At 46.7% G+C, this 21,379-nt stretch overlaps 1 protein-coding gene and 1 pseudogene across 1 annotated transcript in view; both read right to left on the bottom strand.

Moving 5' to 3' along the window:
- Positions 1-14,952, bottom strand: part of Srp68 (signal recognition particle 68) — a 32,095-nt gene extending 17,143 nt beyond the window's left edge. The window contains exons 1-8 of the mRNA XM_057774718.1: positions 14,772-14,952; positions 12,761-12,827; positions 8,505-8,618; positions 6,625-6,820; positions 3,197-3,279; positions 2,465-2,574; positions 1,340-1,422; positions 248-388 (exon numbers count right to left, since the gene is read on the bottom strand). Coding sequence (XP_057630701.1) covers positions 248-388; positions 1,340-1,422; positions 2,465-2,574; positions 3,197-3,279; positions 6,625-6,820; positions 8,505-8,618; positions 12,761-12,827; positions 14,772-14,946 — 969 coding nt within the window. The 5' untranslated portion in view covers positions 14,947-14,952. The remainder of the gene's footprint in view (positions 1-247; positions 389-1,339; positions 1,423-2,464; positions 2,575-3,196; positions 3,280-6,624; positions 6,821-8,504; positions 8,619-12,760; positions 12,828-14,771) is intronic.
- A 992-nt stretch (positions 14,953-15,944) lies between these two features.
- LOC130877093 (pre-mRNA-processing factor 17-like) lies at positions 15,945-20,507 on the bottom strand (annotated as a pseudogene).
- Between the last annotated feature and the right edge of the window lie 872 nt (positions 20,508-21,379).

A 21,379-nucleotide genomic window follows, 5' to 3' on the forward strand; every position in this document is an offset into this window, starting at 1 on the left:
CACCACCTGCTGGCCTGCTGTGCACCTCTGCAGGGAGCACCCCCCCCCAAGGGTCACTGTAAAACCCTCCACCCCATGAATGTAATTCCCCGCTGCTTGACTTAGCCAAAGGAGTGCATCTCTAGATTTACCAACTCCCAAACCATTTGGGTTTGGGGAGGAAATGAGCACCCTGAGGGACTACAGCTTCAACTCTAGGAGACCTTCAGAAACACAGCTGGGAGCACCACAGGCCTCTCCTCCTCACCTGGACAATTGCAGCTTCATTGTCGGCCAGTCCCAGTAAGAAGATCCGCACCTTGTCGATCTTCACCGGAACCGTCCTCCCCCTCCACTCCACCTCACTCATGGTAGCCGCCTGCTTGGCTCGAGTCTGAGTGATCAAGGCCTGCAATGCAGTTTAAGAAGTTAAAGTGTGAACAGCGACAGTGTGACAACAGTGCCACCTACCAGCTGTCTCTTTCTACAACCGACACAGCACACCCTGAAAACAGACAGGATTTCTACTTATTCAAAATTTTCTCTGGTATCATGAATTTCAGTTCATGGGAAGTCAAATACTTCCAATTTTTTACATTTCTACTTTTTCTATGAATCTATGTTACTTGTTCAGGAAGAAAAAGGTTTTCAGGTATAATGGCTCACATCTGTAATCCCAACACTTCTAAGGCCGAGGCAGGACTATCATGAGTTCAAGATCAGCTTATAGAATGAGCCTGAAAACCTTCATCCTAACACTTGGGAGGCAGAGGCAGGCAGATTTATAGGAGCTCAAGGCCGCCTTGTCCACACAGTAAGATCCAGGCTATCAAAGCCACACAGCGAGGTAGAAATCAAGTTCACTAATGGATCCTTGGATCCTGGCACTCATCGGGCAGAGTTAGGTGGATCTCTCCAAGTTCCAGACCAGTCAGGATTAAACACACAAAAGAGTAGACATATAGATAATATACACATATTGATAATAAATATACATGGGCTGGGCGGTGGTGGCACACGCCTTTAATCCCAGCACTTGGGAGGCAGAGGCAGGTAGATCTCTGTGAGTTCGAGGCCAGCCTGGTCTACAAGAGCTAGTTCCAGGACAGGAACCAAAAAGCTACAGAGAAACCCTGTCTCGAAAATTAAAAATAAATAAATAAATAAATAAATAAATAAATAAATAAATAAATAAACAAACATGTAAGTTAAATACTTAAATATTAAGGGAACAGCTTTGTAATGCAGCTACAAATATAAAGATACATATATTAGTAGCAAATCTCCCCAGGAGCTGAATTACATGTTGTATCTAGACTGTTTCAAATCACCTCCCATAAACATGTATATCATAGATTACCTCCAGTTTCTCAGCAAGGAGCCCCTCTGTGCCCCCAGACCTCAGTCTCATCTGCATGAGTTCATTGATAGCTGACTGGTCCCCTGAGAGACAGACAGAGAGAGAGAGAAATCTTTTATTCAGAGTGACAGTACTTCCCCTCTAACGAAGTGGGCCCATTCGTTACTACAGCAGATCAACACATCTGCTCTGAAGACAAGGTTTTTCAAAAACAAACTGACTGGGGCATTGAAAACACTGGTAGGAATGGTGGCTACGTGTCATTATACATGTCATTACACTGATCTAAATTTTCAAGAACTCAATGTCAAGCTGAGCCGTAGGATTAATTATAGATTTTGAGACATTACGGCATGTTAACGTAGGTGCAACTGTACAAAAGTACTACCCTGGCGGGCTGGAGACGGCTCAGTAGTAAGAGCGTCTGCTGCTCTTACAGAGGCCCTGGGCTCAGTTCCCAGTAACCTTACCAGGCAGCTCTCAGTCAGCTGCCCTAGTTTGCGGGATCTGATGCTCTCCTCTAACCTCCTTAGGCAACACATACACACAGTACACATAAACTCAGGCAGGCACAAACACACAAATAAAAACATCTGTGGAGATGGTGGGAGGGAGGCTATGCAGGCGTGGGCTCAGGATGTGCATGAAAATCCTCACATCTTTCACTTAGCTTCACTGTGGACCTGAAACTCCTCCGAGAAAGTAAAAGATAGCCCTGGCTGGGCCTCTACACGGTTCTTGGGGAGTAGAGAAGATAAAGGGATGCAAACAGAAGCCAAAGAGCCAGTCTGTAGATTGAGTGAGGCTGTCACCGACAGCTCATCACCGTCACCACCCTGTGTGTACACGGGTTCACGTGCCGCAGTGCACGTCAGCAGCTCTACTTTTGCTGTCTTCAGAACTAAGGCCAAGCCAGGTATAGCAGTGCACGCCTTTAATCCCGGCACTTGGGAGGTAGAGGTAGGTGGGGCTCTAGAGTGTGAGACCAGCCTGTTCTACATAGTGAGACCCAAGACCAACCAGGCAAACACTCTCAGGCCAAGGATGGATGTTAACACAGAGAAGTTACATAAGCCTCCCAGCAAACCATGTCCGCGGAAGAACAAGGCCTCGGTGCCTGCTCACCTATGTTGTAAGCACAGTAGCGGATGTTGGGCGAGATCTCTTCCACACGCTGGTTGTACAGCACAGCCTGCTCCTCTGTGAACGCACTGGCCAGCTTCTCATAGATAGTTCTGCAAGCAAACAAATGTCAAAAGCCGGGTGGTGGTGGCGCACGCCTTTAATCCCAGCACTTGGGAGGCAGAGGCAGGCGGATCTCTGTGAGTTTGAGGCCAGCCTGGTCTACAAGAGCTAGTTCCAGGACAGGCTCCAAAGCTACAGAGAAACCCTGTCTCGAAAAACAAAAACAAAAAAATAAAAAAATAAAAAAACAAAAACAGGAGCCAGGTGGTGGTGGCACATGCCTTTAATCCCAGCACTCGGGAGGCAGAGGCAGGCGGATCTCCGTGAGTTCGAGGCCAGCCTGGTCTACAAGAGCTAGTTCCAGGACAGGAACCAAAAACTACGGAGAAACCTTGTCTCGAAAAATCAAAAAAAAAATCAAAAAAAACAAAAAACAAATGGCAGACACATGGCAGACATTATGGCAGCCATATTTAAGGAAAACAAATTCACAAAAGACACATGGTCAAAATAAAAACACAAGCCCTTTGAAGGTATTTTACTGACGACAGAGTAGCATAGTCTAAGGATAAAAAGAGAATAAACTTGCTATAAGGAAAACAAACTGTCCTAACTTCCACAGAGACTGTGCCTTAACTAGAGCAGTCCCTGCGTCTGGTCGGGAGGACTTACTTGCACTTGTTAAAAGCCTCAATGGCAGCTTTCCATTCTTGATGTTCAAAGCGCAGCATTCCTGAGAGGTAAGCTGTGTAGGCCTACAAGGGGCGGAAAAGAACTGCTAAGCGACGGGCTTCCCAGCTTTGCCTTCTGAGCTGCTTCTGGGGTGCTATGGAAGGAACCTAGGGCTCCGCATATCCTAGGCAGGTCATGCTCAGCCCAAAGAACCTGCTTCAGCACAGTGATCAGGGCTCTAGCCCCATGCCCCTCCATGGATGGTTTCTAACTTTTTTTTTTTCTTAAAGATTTATTTATTATGTACACAGTGTTCAGCCTCCATGCCTGCAGGCCAGAAGAGGGCACCAGATCTCATTACAGATGGTTGTGAGCCACCATGTGGTTGCTGGGAATTGAACTCAGGACCTTCCCAAGAGCAGTCAGTGCTCTTAACCTCTGAGCCATCTCTCCAGCCCTGGTTTCTAACTTTTTTTTTTTTTTTTTTTGGTTTTTCGAGACAGGGTTTCTCTGTGGTTTTGGAGCCTGTCCTGGAACTAGCTCTTGTAGACCAGGCTAGTCTCGAACTCACAGAGATCCGCCTGCCTCTGCCTCCCGAGTGCTGGGATTAAAGGCGTGCGCCACCACCGCCTGGCCCCGGTTTCTAACTCTTGACAGCAAGGAATTCACTGTGAAGACCAGGCTGGCCTGGAACTCACAGAGTTCCACCTGCCTCTGCCACCTGAGTGCTGGTACTAAAGGTGTGTGCCACCATGCCTTGCAATCAGGTTAACTTTTCTTACTCAAATGTGTGCAGGTGTTTTGCCTGCATATATGTCTGTGTAGCACCTGTGTGCCTGGTGCTGCTGGAGGACAGAAGGGGCATCGGAGGAGCCCCTGAGTTACAGACAGCTGTGGGCTGCCATGCTGGGTGCTAGGGACCCAGGACCTGTGTAAGAGCAGTCAGTGCTCCTAGTCACTGACCTCCTCTCCATCCCCATCAAGTTGACTTTTAAAGAGAAAACCTTAGTAAAATGATAGAGTGACGCACAGGTCATTTATGGTGCATTTCTCCCCAGGAGAAAACTTCAAAACAAAGGGCCCCTGAGGGAGGCACAGCTCAGGTAAGAGGGTCTTTTTTTTTTTTTTTTTTTTTTGTAATTTTTATTTTATGTACACTGGTGTTTTGCCTGCATACATGTCTGTGTAAGGGTGTTGGATCCCCTGGGACTGGAGTTAGTTAAGGCAGTTGTGAGCTGCCATGTGGGTGTTGGGAACTGAACCCCGATCCTCTGGAAAAGTAGCAAGTGCTCTTAACTGTTGAACCATCTTTCCAGCCCCCAAGGGCAGAGCATCTTACTTCATTTCACTTAGTACCCAGTTTCTAGACCAGCCCATAGGCATCAGAGGTTCACTATCTGGCCTTGGAGACGCTCAGCAGGCAAAAGTGCTTCAGTGCAAGCCTGAGTCTGACTCCTGGCAGTCAAACCTCCCCACAATGTTTCTTACTTCCACAAACATATCATTGGACGTGCATGTCTGCACTCACACACAAACACATCAGACACAATAATAATTTTTGTTAAGGTTCAAAACTGCCATGCATGGTAGTGCACACCTTCAAACCCTGAACATTCAAGAGACTGAGGCGGGATAGTGAGAGGCTGGCACCAACCTGGACAGAAAGCCCTGTGCTCTCCCACTCCCAAAGAAAAGGACCTGAACACATGGTTATAGTCTCAGGACTTGTTCAGGCTTGGCTGTAAAGTGAGCTCAAGTTAAGCCTGGACTATATAAGGTCCTGTTTTAAAAAACAAAAACTTCCAGGACAGGCTCCAAAGCTACAGAGAAACCCTGTCTCGAAAAACAAAAACAAAAAAATAAAAAAATGATGGAGGAGTTACTTTCATTTAATAAAGAAACTGCCTTGGCCCATTTATAGGCCAGCCCTTAGGTGGGTGGAGTAAACAGACAGAATGTTGGGAGAAAGAAGCCGAGTGAGGAGTCACCATGATTCTCCCACTCCAGACAGACACAGGTTAAGATCTCCCTGATAAGCCAGCTCATGGTACTACACAAAATATTAAAAATGGGTTAGATCAATATGTAAGAGCTAGCCAATAAGAGGCCGGAACTAATGGGCCAGACAGTGTTTAAAAGAATACAGTTTCCGTGTAATTATTTCGGGGCATAAGCTAGCCATGCGGGCGGCCGGGTGCTGGGGACGCAGCCCTGCCGCTCCTAATACAACAAAAAAACAAAAACAGGAGCCAGGTGGTGGTGGCACATGCCTTTAATCCCACCACTTGGGAGGCAGAGGCAGGTGGATCTCTGTGAGTTCGAGGCCATCCTGGACTATAGAGCAAGATCCAGAACAGGCTCTAAGGCTACAGAGAAACGCTGTCTTGGAAAATCAAAAACCAAACCAAAACAAAAAAACAGGGCTGCAGAAATGGCTCAGTGGTTAGGATAGTTAAGAGCACTGGCTTCTCCTTCAGAAGATCCAGGTTCAGTCCCTAACACCCAATTAGCAGCTCAGAACTCTCTTTAACTCAGAACCTAAACTCTCTTCTGGCCTCTGTGGGTATCAAGCACACACATTGTGCACAGACATACGTGCAGATAAAACATCCTCAAACATAAAATAATTAGCTGGGCAGTGGTGGCGCACGCCTTTAATCCCAGCACTCGGGAGGCAGAGGCGAGTGGATCTCTGTGAGTTCGAGGCCAGCCTGGTCTACAAGAGCTAGCTCCAGGACAGGCTCCAAAGCTGCAGAGAAACCCTGTCTCGAAAAACCCACCAACCAACCAACCAACCAACCAAAATAAATAAATAGAATAATTAAAAACAAATCAGGCAATGGTGGTGCACGCCTTTAATCCTAGCACTCAGGCAGGGGCATCTCTGTGAATCTGAGGCCAGCCTGATCTACAAGAGCTAGTTCCAGGACAGGCTCCAAAGCTACAGAGAAACCCTATCTCAAAAAATCAAAACAAAACAAAACCAGGTTGAATATAACCTTTAGTATCTATCATCCCCAGCATGCACGCAGAGTACAGACATGCAGGCAAAACAGCTACACACATAAAATAACTTAAAATAATTGAATATAATTAATCTATCATCTCTAAAAACAAACTGATTACCAAAAAATACTTCTGGGAACTGTCCCAGGTATAAAATATAAAACTTTTTACCTATGTACTAAAAGAAGCCTGACTATCATCAAAGTATTACAGCTAATTATGAAAATCTAAGAGCTGAAAATAAGAGACACTAACTTCACCCTCTGAGAGAGAGGGCAGGGCTGTAGCTACCGGAGCACGTGCCTGGCCGCAGGAGGCCGTCAATGTATAAGGTAACAACCTACTCTGTTTAGCTGTAGTTCTTTTTAAAGTCATGACTCTAGTCTCCACAATAAAGGAAAACTGGATGTGGAGACAATGACCTGAGCCTCTAGCTTGGTCTTGGCATCCACGCGGTTGCTCTCACACAAGCGTTCCAGTTCCTCGGCATGCTTCACAGCTTTGCGAAGGCGAGACAGCAGGTGAAACCGTTTTCGAGGCTCGGTGTTGGCTTCCTGTTTGAGTTGCATGGCATAGCTCCAGGCTCTTTCTGCATCCATCAGAACCAGCAGCAAGTACCTACAGTAGAGGGTGGAAGATGAACGAAGGCTCACCTCTGAGGGACAGTGCCCTGTCCCTCCCTCAGGACGCCATCCTCACAGCACAGGCTCCAGGCCAGCATCTCTGAACCAGCTAGGCTCCACCTCACGTTTCTAGTCACCTGCTAGGGCTAGCCCACTGAAGAGCCTCTACCACTCAAACCAGGCCAGCCTAGGACTGGAGCCCAGGTAGAAATCAAGAGCTTAAGTGCAGGATAATATGCGGCCACGGTGGTGCTCACCGGGAACTCCAGCACATAAGAGGCTGAGGCAGGGGGATCATAAATACAGGGAAGCCTAGGCTACAAAGTGAGACCCTATCTCAAAGCAAGCAAGCACACAGACTTCCAGAAACAAGAGCGAGGAAGTACTGCACTAGAGCCTGTGCTGGCGCCCACGGCCTTTCTTGCGAGCTGTGTGACTGTGGGGGCTCCAGCCTGTCTCACCTCACTCTGCACTAAATACCTAACACAGACCACAGCTGGCACTTCCTGACGGGGCAGTAACCTAAGTCTGCTATGATCTTCAGTTTTTTTTTTTTTTTTTTAAGACAGGGTTTTTTTGTGTAGTCTAAGTTGTCCTGGAACTTGCACTATAGATCAGGCTGGCCTCAAACTCACAGAGACCTCCCTGCCTTGGCCTTTCAAATGTTGGGATTAAAGGTGTGCGTTACCACACTTGGCTATCAGACTTTTTTTTTTTTTTTTTGGTAAAGGCCTCAGTCTAAGTAAACAATACTTAAATGAATTAAAGAAAACTGTTTTGTGTGTGGTATATACACCTGTGTGTGCATGTCTATGTGCATGCACTTGGAAGTCAGAGGTCAACAACGGCATTATCTCTACAGTCTCCACCTTGCTTTCTGAGATAGAGTCTCTTGCTAAGTTCACTGACTGGCTGGACCCCAGGGGATCTGCTGCTTACCCCTTCCTTGTGCTGGGTCACTCCCTAGGGGTCTGCTGCTTGCCCCTTCCTTGTGCTGGGTCACTCCCTAGGTTTTTCTCTCACATGCTTGCATGGAAGTACTCTAGCAATAGTTACTCTTGCAAACAGGAGGCAAGAGAAGAAGCTGGTCCACACCGAAGCTCCGGAAACTTCTCCACACACTGTCTTTTCTGGCGGGGATAGGGCCTCACACAACTCATGCTGCCCTCAGATTTGCTACGCAGCCAAGGACAACCCTGAATTCTTTTTGTTTGTTTTTGTTTTGTTTCTTGAGACAGGGTTTCTCTGTGTAACAGCCCTAGCTGTCCTGGAACTAAACTCACTCTGTAGACCAGGCTGGCCTCGAACTCACAGAGACCCGCCTGACTCTGCCTCTGGAGTGCTTGGGTTAAAGGTGCATGGCACCACCACCCTGCCAGACGACCCTGAAGTCTTAATCCTCCTGCCTCCACTTTCCAAGTGTTGGGATTACAGGTGAGCTACTGGGAACCCCAGTCAGGGTTCTGTGTGTGCCAGACAGGCACTCCACAAGCTGGACTACACCCCAACCCCTGCACAGCTCTTGAGCAAACTACTGGATCTCTTCACCGATAGATGCAGGAAGAGCACAGCACAGCCACCCCACAGAGCAGAGATGCTCGGAGGGCAGGCAAACGAGAGAATTCAAGAGCCAGATGTGCCACCTGGCACTGTGCAGTCCAGAACTTAGAGCCTGGCACCTGTTATCAGTCAGGAGCTCCTCGGTTACTTTCTTTCCGGTGAATTTGTGTCGGTTCCCCATCTTAAAGTTGAGTGTTTTCCGGAGACGCCTTTGTCTTCGAGAGCAGTAGCCCCTGTGAGGAAACACAAATCAAGGTCCACTCAGCCCAGCCGGTAGTACTTTGAACAGAACAGTCTATAATAAAGAGGGGCAAAGATTCCGAGGACGGTGACATCACCTGTCAAACCCGAGGGCCAATGTGACTGCTGCAACAGAGGACAATGGAATTCTACAGACCTATATGTCAAAGCACCAGAGCATCTAATTTACAATATAAAATGATTAGATTTTCCCCCTTCTTGGCTTTTTGAAATAAGGTCTAACACTGAGGCCCAAGCAAGTATGGAACTCACCAGATAGACCAGGCTGACCTCAAATTCCAAGGTAATCTTCCTGCCTCCATTTATCAAGTGCTAAGATTACATGTGTTAGCCAAATGTCTTGCTTAAAATATTTAAATATTACCTCATCATCACAGTTTTTTAAAGATTTTTTTTTCTTAATTCTTATGTGTATGGGTGTTCTGCCTACATGCATGCCTATACACCACTTATGTGACTGGTACCCTCACAGGCTAGAGGAGGATGTCAGCTCCCTTGAGACTGGAGTTACAGTCAGTTAGGAGCCATCATATGGGACTCAAACTGGAGTCCCAGCACAGTCAGTGCTTTTAACAGCTGAGCCATCTCTCCAGCCTCCAGAATCACACACATCCCTTCCCCCGCCCCCCAAGAGGGTTTTTCTGTAGCTTTGGAGCCTCTCCTGGAACTAGCTCTTGTAGACCAGGTTGGCCTCGAACTCACGAAGATCCTCCGCCTGCCTCTGCCTCCCAAGTGCTGGAATTAAAGGCGTGGCCACCACCGCCCAGCTTCCACACACAGTCTTAACAGCTGCCAGGAAGCGGACTAAACACAAGAGCCAGTCATGGCAGTGCACATACAGCACGAAGATCAAGTCAAGAGGACCAGGAGTTTAAAACAAATTCTGTCTACATAGTCAGCCCGTGCTATGAGACCCTGTCCCAAAACCCCAAATAAATAAATAGGTAGTAAAGTCTAAATCTGAAATCAAAATGCCCTTGATCCCTATTTATTTCTAGGTCTCTAGAATAACAAAGAGATTCGTCTGTTTTGGTTCCATTGTTGTAACTGTTTATAAACTCATATGCTATAAGAAACTCAAAATGAAAGAAAGACGGAGTTGGCCCTGTGCTTTGGACTGGGTGTGTAACTAGTCTCTGCCTAAGGAGCAAAGAGCTGGACAAGCTTCACCCTACGTAGCAGGCTAGAGTACAGATTAACTTTTGCTGCCGGAAGGAAAAGAGACATATGAGAGAGTGCGAGCCGGTCTCTGTGGAGGTGTGGCCTGCATGAGAGCACAGCTGTGGAGGAGCATCAGCTGCTGTGCCAGACAAGTTCAGAGCTGCTCACGTCCCCAACACAAGGACAGCACCAATCAGCATCTGCTTACTAGCAACCACCAGCCTGGTGAGGCTGGTTCTCATGAAAACCTGCTGTGTAAGAAAACCGTGGAAGAGAGCTGCTCCCAGCTGTCATCAAGCTGTGCCTGAATAACTGAAGTCATGTGACTAGACAATACCCAAGTGCAACCCCAAACAAGGAAAGAATATGCTCAGAATTTCCTCCAGCAAGGGAACAGTTAGCACAGAGAACATTTCACAGGCTGCCAGGTTACGTTGGTGCAGGGGACCGAGTGAGTGTGGGCTCATTCTGTTAAAAGGGACACGTGTGCACCACGCAGAGAAACTTCCTGTAACTAGAGTAGAACTTCCTGTACTCTCTGCTTCCTCGCTCTCCTCATGCTGCTCCACTTGGCCCCGAACCCTAGTGAGTCTTCCTCGGATGCCATCAATAGGCTGAAACTGGGGTCAGGGAGATGGCTCAGTGGGAAGACATCAGCTGACAAGCCAACGACAGGCCAGGCCGATAACCCGAGTTCCATCCTCGGGATTCACGTGCGGAAGGAAGAGAACGGACTTCCTCAAGCTGTCCCTTGACCTCTCCATGTGTGCCTTGGCATGCACGTACCCACATACAAACACATGTGAACACAAAGTAGATAAAAACATACTAAGACAAAGGGCGAGAAAGAAGGCTTGATGGTCGAAATCACTTGCTGCCCTTCCTGAGGACCCGTGCTGCGTCCCCAGCGCCACATCAGGTGGCCGGTTCGTAGCCTCCAGCAGTAACTCCAGCTCCAGGGAGCCAACGCCCTCTTCTGCTCTCCATGGGCACCAGCCCGAAGGGAACATCAGATCCCCTGGAACTGGAGTTACAGACAGTTGTCGGGCCACATGGTGAGATGCTGCCTCAAAACGCAAGACCTATGTGAGTTCAAGACCAGCCTGGTCTACAAAAGCTAGTTCCAGGACAGGCTCCAAAACCACAGAGAAACCCTGTCTCGAAAAACCAAAAAAACAAAAAAAAACACGCAAGACTTAGGGATGAACACAGCAACAGAGCACACGCCAGTGTGTCTAAGCTTCTGTGTATAACTTCCGGGGTCATAAAATAAACGAAAAAAACAACAACCTGAGACTGCCAGGCGTGGAGGCCCATACCTGAACTACCAGCATGCGGCAAGCTGACTTAAGACGATCCGAGTTCAAGGCTAGCCTGGTTACATAGCAGTTCTGAGGTAAGAGTTTTAGAGTAAGACTACCTCCAAAACAAGAAAACATAAGTCAGGTGCCCACCTGTAAACCAGGCACTCGGCAGGTGGCAAGACAGCACGTTGGAGGCCACTGTACTACACAGACCCTGTTTCAAGAATACACTAACCCAACTACACCTAAGACAGATGCACTCTGAGATGGGGCTGTAGCTCAGTAATACAGATCTTGCCAAGCATGCAGTGGTCCTGAGTTCAATCCCAATAAAAGTAAAGCTGCATCTGAAAAGGGTGCAATCTACTCTATGTGAAGATATGACCACGCTACACCTGACTTAGTAAGGGAAGACTGGGGTCAGTTATGTCAAAGAGCCCATCAGAAAGGGTTTCTGCTGACCAAGCCTCAGTCAGTTTAAGTATCAAAATATTAGCTTATAAGTCATAAAACCAACTGCACACTATGAGCACATACAGAATATACATGAATATAAGCCTAACAGGAATACACATTCACAGAATTGATGTGGGATTCCCCTCTGTATGCTGTGAATGCCACTGTTTAATAAAGAAACTGTCTTGGCCTGTGATAGGGCAAAAGAATAGAGCTGGAGGGAGGACGACAGCACTAAACTGAATGCTGGGAGAAGGAATGTGGAGTTTAGAGAAGCCATGTAGCCCACTGGATACAGAGGCCAGAACTTTAACCCGTAAGCCACAGCCTCACGGTGATACACAGATCAATGGAAATGGGTTAAATTAAGATGTAAGAGCTAGCCAATAAGAAGCTAGAGCTAATAGGCCAAGCAGTGATTTAATCAATACAGTTTCTCTGTGGTTATTTAGGGAGTCTGGGCAGCCAAAAAACTAACAGGTAGCCTTCCTGTTATACAGAATCTCAGTTTTCTCCCATAAAATACTTTCAGAGTAAAAAGAGTGACTTTACCCCGAGACCCTCCCAACCTCCTTAGTCAAAGGCCACAACAGACCTCAGCCAGCACACAAACCACACTGATTGTTATATTTTTATGTGTATGAGTGTTCTCCTGTACATACGTCTGTGCACTAGATACACACAGTGCTGTATGAGTGTTCACCTGCACGTATGTCTGTGCACTAGATACATGTAGTGCTGACAGGGGAGTTGAGAGTTGACGAGACTGAAGCATTTGGGTGCCAAGAATCAAATCCAGGTCCTCTGATGCTTTTAACCATTGAGTCATAAAATTTTAAGCCTCATATAATTTTAAAATTATACTGGGCAGTGGTGCACACCTTTAGTCCCAGCACTTGGAAAGAGGCAGACTGATCTCTGTGAGTCTTTATAGGCTAGCCAGGTCTACAAAATGAATTCCAGGACAACCAGGATTGCTACATAGGGAAACACCGTCTCAAAAAACCAAAAAAAAAAAAAAAAAAAAAGAAAGAAAGAAAGAAAGAAATTACATACCTTTTGAAGACTCAATATAAATACAATGCTGGACCATCTTGGCATACTTTTTTATACAGCAGTGAGTAGGAAACTAACAAAAGCAGCTACATTATAAAGTATCACAATTACTGCCACATTGTGTTCAGGACACTGACCTGTACCGCTGGAAGTCTCCATGCCGTAAGCCATGCTGCTGCTGGGACTCCTTAATAATCTGAAGAACTAGAGCCGAGATCAAGGAAAAGCTTACAGCAGTGGTTCCCAGCCTTCCTAGGGCTGTGACCCTTTAATACAGATCCTCATGTTGTGGTGACCCCCAACCATAAAATGATTTTCATTGCTACTTCATGACCTTACTTTTGCTACTGTTATGAATCGTGATGTGAATACCTGTGTTTTCCAATGGTCGTAGGCGACCTCTGAACACCCGTGAGGGCCTGAGGACGCTAACCCTGGATTCTTTCGTCAACATTTTCAACAGCTATCTTGTCAAAGGACAAGGCTGTTTACAGAAGAGTGAATTGTCCCCGATGTCACTATTTTCAGACCAAAGGGGAGGGCAGTCTGGTAGGTGACGCGGAAACCTAGCAGACGAAACAAAGCTGCTGGATTTCAGTGCTGACAGTCCACCTGGACCTCACACAGCACTCATGCAAACAAACCGGTTATGTACGACAGGGGCTAACTACACGTCTCGGTGCTGCCAGTGCTGGCCAAACTTAACTTTCCTTAACAGCTACAATGCTTCCAAAACCTGTAATCAACACATGTCAACCAAGATAAGCCAGTTTAAAAAAAAAAATCCAAGTTTTTCCTTCTTCCTGGAGTTCATAATAAAACTAGGGCATTCTAATATTTATTAAGAATGATACAAGTTGGAGAGATGGCTCAGTGGTTAAGAGCAGTGACTGTTCTTCCAGAGGACCTGGGTTCAATTCCCAACGCCCATATGGAAGCTCATAGCTGTCTGTAGCTCCAAGATCTGACACCCTCACACAAACATACAAGCAAGCAGAACATCAATGCGCATATCAAAAAAATAAAAAAAAATGACATAACACTACCAGAGCAAAAGCAAAGCCACAAGTCCAGGAGAATTTACACAGAAAGCTAATGTTTTATTTCAGAAGTCCCTCTAAATCATCTCCATTTGATATGCATCTCAAAAAGCACAAAGGACCCAGGCAGTGGTATCGTGTGCTTCTAATCTCAACCCTCAGAAGGTACAGAGAGAGAATGAGCAGGAGTTCAAGGCCAGACTGGGCTACACTGCAAAACTTTCGTCTCAAAAACACAAAAATGGGCTGGAGAGACAGCTCAGTGGTTAAGAGCACTTGTTGCTCTTCAGAGGAACCCAGGTTCAATTCCCAGCACCCACATGGAGGCGCTTAACCATCTGTAACTCCAGTTCCAGGGAATCCAGAACCCTCTTCAGGCCTCTGTGGGCACCAGGCACACATGTAGTACACACACACACACACACATGCAGGCAAACACACACATAAAAAAACACTTTAAAATATTTAAAAGCACACAAAACCAAAAAAGCCACGTACTACTATTGCAACCACACAAATGATATATAAACTAATAAAAACCAGGAAATGATTCCTGAGAGCTCTACACCCACGCGAACTCATACATCCAAGAAAGTAATTCCTCCAGCTCTTCGCGAATACCCCGACAAGACAAAATACCTACAGACCTACTCAGAAGACCACACACGACATAAAACACAGTAAACAGGTAAGAAGCCTTTCAAAGCACCCAGCACCTAACAGCTGTCCGACCATGGCCCTGCGCTGAAAAGTGAAGGCTGCGCTTTCCTCTCCACAGTTCAGGGGCTCGAGGTGCCAACCCGGCGCCCCGCGGGGTGGTCAGGGTGTCAACCCCAGCTCAGCCCTCCAGCTGGACATCTGAGGGGCAACGGAGGGAAGCTGCCCAGCATCTCCACACCATCTGGGGGAAAACCTTGGAAGGCGAGGAGCGTGCGAGGAAAGCCCGGACGAGACGCAAACCCTGGCCCTGTGAATGCCGAAAAGGAAGAGCAGAGGAAAGCGCACGCCTCGGCCTCCGCAGTCCGGGCCGGCACCCGCTGCCTCTCCCGCCCCCAGCCCTCCAGATCGACACGTAGTCATTGCTAGTTAGGCCACCGCTCTAGGATACTCTCCAAACTCAGGCTATCCCCGAATTCTCTGTTTGCCTTCGATCCGGCTGAAGGGCGTTCGTTTTCTTTATTCTCGTCTCCTCCGGCGCCGCGTCCACCGCCGCTACCGCCGCCGCCGCCGCTGCCGCCGCCGCCGCCACCACCTCCACCCGGGACCTGCTTCTCAGCAGCCATCTTGCCCCTGCGCCGCAAAGCAGGACGGGATAGAGGAGACGAGATGACGCGCGGCGGGAGAGAGCGGCTCCTTCCCGGCTGGCCAACGGGACACTGGAGGACTCCGCCGCCGCCGGCGTTTTTCCTATGCCTAGCCGCGTGTTGGTGTGCGTCTGCGCATCCCGGGTGGCTGTAGGTCCTGGCGTTCCTGAGGACAGTGTTACCCCACCTCCAGTCCACCGAGGGCTGGAGGACTGGAGAAAGACACTCGCCTCCTGCATCCCTGCACCGAAGGGTGGTGGCGCGCGCCTCTAATCCCAGTACTGGGGAGGCTGAGGCTGGAGGATTGCCTCGAGTTCGAGGTCAGCCTGGACTGCATAGTTAGACCTTATTTAAAGAAAATGGGGGGGAGGGGGGGAGAAAAAGCGAAAGCCTAAACACTTGGGTTTCCTGATTGCAATGTATTTCAGCTAGGGGACTCAAGAAATGAGCGTCCCCATTCTAGGGAGCACCGGACTTGAATGTAACTGCACCCAACGTTTTCTTTCTGAGGTTGATGGTGACAAACATTGACCTCAGCCAGAAGGCAGTGTCCCCAAGAGGGCTTGAGACCTGTGACCTTGTCTAGATTGTGTGACCATCAGTCAGTCCAAGGATGACATACACGAATCTTTGGGGTTGGTCACACCCGGACTCTCGAGTCCTGAGGCCGTGCCAGGCCCTGTGCCAATCACTGCGGGTGCAAAGATGCTGGGCAAGAAAGTCAATCTCGCCATGAGCCAGTTCCCTCATCTGTGACAATAGGATAGCCACTTAAAGTGGATACTAAAATGGGCATGATGGCTCATGCCTGTAATCCCAGAATTCAGGAGACTGAGGCAGGAGGACACAGAGTTCAAGGCCAGCTTTGCTACGTGGTTAAGTCTGAGGCCAACTAGGCAATATCAGACTGCATCGGTCCTTTCCTTCCTTCCACTTCGGTTGGATGGCAAAGGGTCGCTACCCTTCCGAGGTGTTAGTTACATCATTCCTCCAGACGCACTCACAAATCTTCAATTCTCATCAATAAAAACAACGGTGTTGACAGCTCCCAAATGCCGATCATATTCCTGAACAATCTCTCCACTGCACAATCTTTCTGCCAGACGTCCCAGCCACAAAGAGACTTTGCTTGTCTTCATCGGGATTGAACCCGACACAATAGGGTGCTTTTCGGTTTGTAAGCCTTGGCTTACCCTGTCCATCTCTGTGTCCCAGAGCTTCAGGTACCTGTCAGAGGCCGCACTGAGGACCTGTGTCCCTGCAGTGTTGACAGAGATTCCCTCACAGCTTTACTGTGACCAATCAATGTGTTCAGACAGCACCGGTCTCCATAAACTTCCCATAGCTTAACTTTACAGTCCATGGAACAAGACAACAACAAACGTCCAGAAGAGGAAACAGCCTGACCACACTGACACCCTTTGTGTGTCCAGACCACACAGGAATTTGGTTTTAGGGAAGACAACATTTTCAGGTGACCCAGATGACCGTAGATTAACACCGACATCCTGAGGTGTGTGCACGCAGGGCCTGCCTTGAGTGTCAGACATTTCTTCAACATGTAAGATCGTCTTCTCCTCCCCATGTCTCTCCTCTTCCCATTTGCCTTTTTTCTGCCTCTTTACAGTGTAAACGGAGGCTGCTGGTTCGTTTTCCATCTGCCCTGATTCAAATAATCACACAGAAACTATATTAATTACAACAGTGTTTGGACAATAGCTTAGGCATATTCCTAGCTAGCTCTTACACCTTCAATTAACCCATTTCTATTAATCTGTGAATCACCACGATAGTGTGGCCTACTGGTAAGGTTCTGGCATCTGTCTCCTTCGGCAGCTACATGGCATCTCTCTGACTCTGCCTACTCTTTCTATATTTATCTGTTAGGATTTCCTGCCTGGCTTTACTCTGCTAAGCCATTTGCCAAAACAGCTTTATTCATTAGCCAATAAAAGCAACACATGCAGAAGGACATCTCACTTCATTGCTGTGATTTCATCCAACTCCTTTTGTTCTTCTGAACGTTTGGCTACATCTTTTTCATCCACAAATTTGCCCATGGTCCCAAGAAACCATCAATATTAGAAGCATCATTTTCTTTGAACTTTTTCCTCTTTTCTGTTTCTTCTGACCAATTTCAAATACAAATGTCCATCTTTGCTGTTCAAAGATGAAGTCATATTGATATGAACTGCTCTAGATGTCCAGAAATCTCATTTCTGGGAGCAGCCATAGGAGCAATCTCAAAGGTAGGGTTATATTGAATTTCTTTGACAGTAGGGTCAAGGTGAACTCCAATTCCAAATCTTCCTCAACTGCCACCTCTGGAGCTGAGTCACTGTCACTGTCAAGAGAGAGCTTGGCTGAAGGCGATTTAGTCAAGCACATGAGAGAGCCGGCGGTTGGCAGTGGATACTTGATGGAGGAAGGTCATTTGTCAATAAACAAACTGCCTTGGCCCATTTGATAGGCTACCCCTTAGGTGGGTGGAGTAGACAGAATAGAATGCTGGGAGGAAGAGGAAGTGAGCTCAGACTCGACAGCTCTGCTCTCTGGGACAGACGCCATGCTCTCCTCTCCAGAGCAGACGCGATGAAACTCCAACCCAGGATGGACGTAGGCTAGAATCTTCCCGGTAAGCGCACCTGGGGTGCTACATACATGAACAGAAATGGGCCAAGCAGTGTTTAAAAGAATTGTGTGTCGTTATTTTGGGGCATAAGCTAGCCAGGCAGCCATGAGCCGGGCTGTGGGAAGAGGCCCACAGCCCCTACTACAGATGGCGCCCACGTGGATAACTGCATCCACAGAAAGCCTGAGAAAGCTTGGGAAAGAATAGAGTAAAGCGTGTTTTCTTGGTAGCAGCAATTTCTCGGGTCTGCTCTGCTTGCTAGAGGCAAGCAAGTGCTCTCATCTAAGAGAGGCTTCCTGACTCAGCTTCAGCTGTGAAACCTTGCAGCTCATTTAAGAGGTCCTGCCACGAAATACTTAAAACGGTGTTGGTGAAAAGCTGAAGGCATGCTTTTCGGTTTTCAGCCGTAGCAGGAAAAAAGTTGTGCTGTTTTAAAATGCCGGCTTTCTGGGCCATCCTGCCAGGGCAAACTCTTGACTGTTTGAGGCAGGAGGGCCGACTACAGAGAGAGGACTTGATTGTTGTCTGTGGATGTAATGCTGCAGTTTGCTTGTTGGCAAAGACCTTGAAACGCCACAGAGTTGTGATAAACATGGCTACAGCTGGTATCTCCGCCATGAGGCTGGAAAGCTAAGGAATGGCACGGCTTTCGTCCTACTGATATTGCTTGGTAAATTAAAGACTCATGTGGTCAGAAAAAGAGAGATATACAGTAAAGAGAGATTCAAAGACAAAGAAAACTTTAAATGATTTACAGTGTGTTTAAAAATATATGCAGGCTGAAAGTTAAAGTTCCTAAAAGTAAAATAAGGAAGAAAGAGAGTAGTTGGGTGTGGTAGTACACACCTTTAATCCCCAACACTTGGAAGGCAGAGGGAGATTGACCTCTGAGACTTCAAGGTGTGGTAGCACACGCCTTTAATCCCAGTGCCTAGAAGGTAGAGACAAACTGATCTCTGAGAGTTCAAGGACAGCCTGGTCTAAAGAGTTATTCCAGGACGAAGATATACAGAAAAAATAAAAGTAAAAGTAAACAAAATAGAGTTAAAATAAAGCTGCACAAAGATGGAAAATACACAGAGAATCTTGATACTGTATGCTATTATGCTCTCTTTGAATTGTTTGAATGCTGAGGAAGGAGCAACAGCTGCTAAAAGATATTTGTTTATAAATGTTGCTGAACTAATCCAAGATAGATATTTTCAAAATACCTTGACTTCAGAATTTGGATCTAAGGATATGATACTTTGGAAAAGAGTTTCTTCTTTTGTTTTCACAGAGGATGAGACTCTTTGGATTGCTTCTTCGATCCCAATATGGTATGATAGACCACGCCCTCCTGAAGGGTTGCTGTGAACACCCTTAAAAAATTGCTTCGCTCAACTGCCAACTGAGATGAACCTAGCAGACAGGTTATCCCATAAAAGACCCGAATAACAGCGCCCCCATTCAGCAGGAAGCAGTTTGGAGAGAAAAAACTGCGCCCATGTTCCCATATATTGTTTATAAATGTTCTTTTACATTTAAAGGGGGAGATGATATAGATGTGAATAATTTGCATTGATATGAATCTTGGTTTACTGATATTAATTTAAGGTCAATTTTATTATATGTATATGTATTTCTGATATTGATTAAGGTATTGTGATTGTGTAGTTCACTTAAAAATGTAATGTCTATAAGTTGTTAATGGATAATTATCAATAATAGTCAAGTTTGTAGTCATGTTAGTTAGATTTTCTAGATGTGCATGTATATATTTCAGATAGGCATTCATCATATCTTTCAAAGGCTAGAGAATATGGTATTTTAAATGTTTTAATAACTTAGGGTTTTTCATGACAATGAGACATTCTGCTCCTGGCAGCACCAATCTACTTCAAGAAGAAGATGGGCATCGAAGAGGATCCTTATGGAGTTTGATAGCCATTTGGGCAAGAAACTGCTCTTGCCTGGACTATTTTATAAACTGGACACAAAGAACCCGCAGAGAGAGGACTGCTGAACTTGCCTAAAGGTGAGATGATCTTTCGGGGTTCCTGATTCATGAAAGAGTCTGGGAGACATTCTGCAGGACACAGCAGATAAGTGACTGAACTGCCTTTAAATTTCCTGCTTCATGGAAACGTCTCTGGATACTATGGACCTTTAGGCCAAAGATGGATGCCCCAACGGTACAGAGGAACTTTGGGTGACTGTCCAGGCAGTGAGATGTCTCTGTCATTTCTAGAGTTTAGAAGTTGCTTACTTTTTGTTTGCTTAGGTAATATTGTATTCTTCTGGAGTCTTTGATGGAGTTGAATAATAGATAGATAGTTATAGTTATAGTTTTCCTTAGTTATGATAAAGATAAAATAGATGTAAATATTGTAATTTTTACTTGATAACTGTTTTGTTATATGTAATTTTGCTATGTTAAAGTTAAAGCCTTCCTTTTTTTTTTTTTTTTGTTTAAACAGAAAAAAGGGAAATGATGGAGGAAGGTCATTTGTCAATAAACAAACTGCCTTGGCCCATTTGATAGGCTACCCCTTAGGTGGGTGGAGTAGACAGAATAGAATGCTGGGAGGAAGAGGAAGTGAGCTCAGACTCGACAGCTCTGCTCTCTGGGACAGACGCCATGCTCTCCTCTCCAGAGCAGACGCGATGAAACTCCAACCCAGGATGGACGTAGGCTAGAATCTTCCCGGTAAGCGCACCTGGGGTGCTACATACATGAACAGAAATGGGCCAAGCAGTGTTTAAAAGAATAGAGTTTGTGTGTCGTTATTTTGGGGCATAAGCTAGCCAGGCAGCCATGAGCCGGGCTGTGGGAAGAGGCCCACAGCCCCTACTACAGATACTGACTGCCCTCACTGTCGGAGTCCGATTCATACGAAGCAGCTAGAGCTGCAATCGCAGCGGACATGACTGCAACAGATGCCCTCTGCTGTGGTCAGGCCAGGGCGGAAGAAGCAGCGACTCCCAGGACCTCACTGGGTGCCAGATGTATCACAAATTCTAATTGGTCTTAAGCTCAGAGAAGCAGGGCAGCCACAGAATACTCAGATCCAATGGCCCAGAGCGCCTATCTCTACAATCCTCAGACTGGGTACGCTTGAGATCCTGTCTCCACCCACTTTATATTCCTGTCTCCACCTCCCTAGTGCTGGGATTAAAGGCATGAGCCACCTCCATTGCCTGGCTCTGTTTCTCTTTCAGTTCAATCTCAAAGGTGGCCTTGAGCTCCTGATCTTCCTGCTTCTTCCTTCTGAGTGCTGGGATTAAAAGTGTGTGCCACCACTGCCTCGCCTCAGTGGCTAACTAGTGGCTAGCTCTGCCCTCCGATCTTCAGGCAAGCTTTATTTGTTAGAGCACAAACAAAAGATCACCACATCTTTTAGTGTATCAGACTGTTTCAATAACATGCATGGGTGGATATGATGATTGTCACCCAGCTCCAGAGATAAACCAAAAAACAAATACTTTAGATGAGTGCATGGTTTAGCGTGTGAACCGTGGTTAAAGCTGCTAAGAAGGGGCTGGAGAGATGGCTCAGAGGGTAAGAGCACTGCCTGCTCTTCCAAAGGTCCTAAGTTCAATTCCCAGCAACCACATGGTGGCTCACAACCATCTATAATGAGGTCTGGTGCCCTCTTCTGGCCTTTAGGCATACAGACAGAATATTGTATACATAATAAATAAGTAAATATTTTTTTAAAAAAAGTAAAGCTGCTAGGGAAGAAAGTGCAAGTATGTTAGCATTGTAGTCAAAGTCTTTCACAGCCTCCTCGTTTTACT

The sequence above is a fragment of the Chionomys nivalis genome, chromosome 7, assembly GCF_950005125.1.
Source record: "Chionomys nivalis chromosome 7, mChiNiv1.1, whole genome shotgun sequence".
In the NCBI taxonomy this organism is placed as follows: domain Eukaryota; kingdom Metazoa; phylum Chordata; class Mammalia; order Rodentia; family Cricetidae; genus Chionomys; species Chionomys nivalis.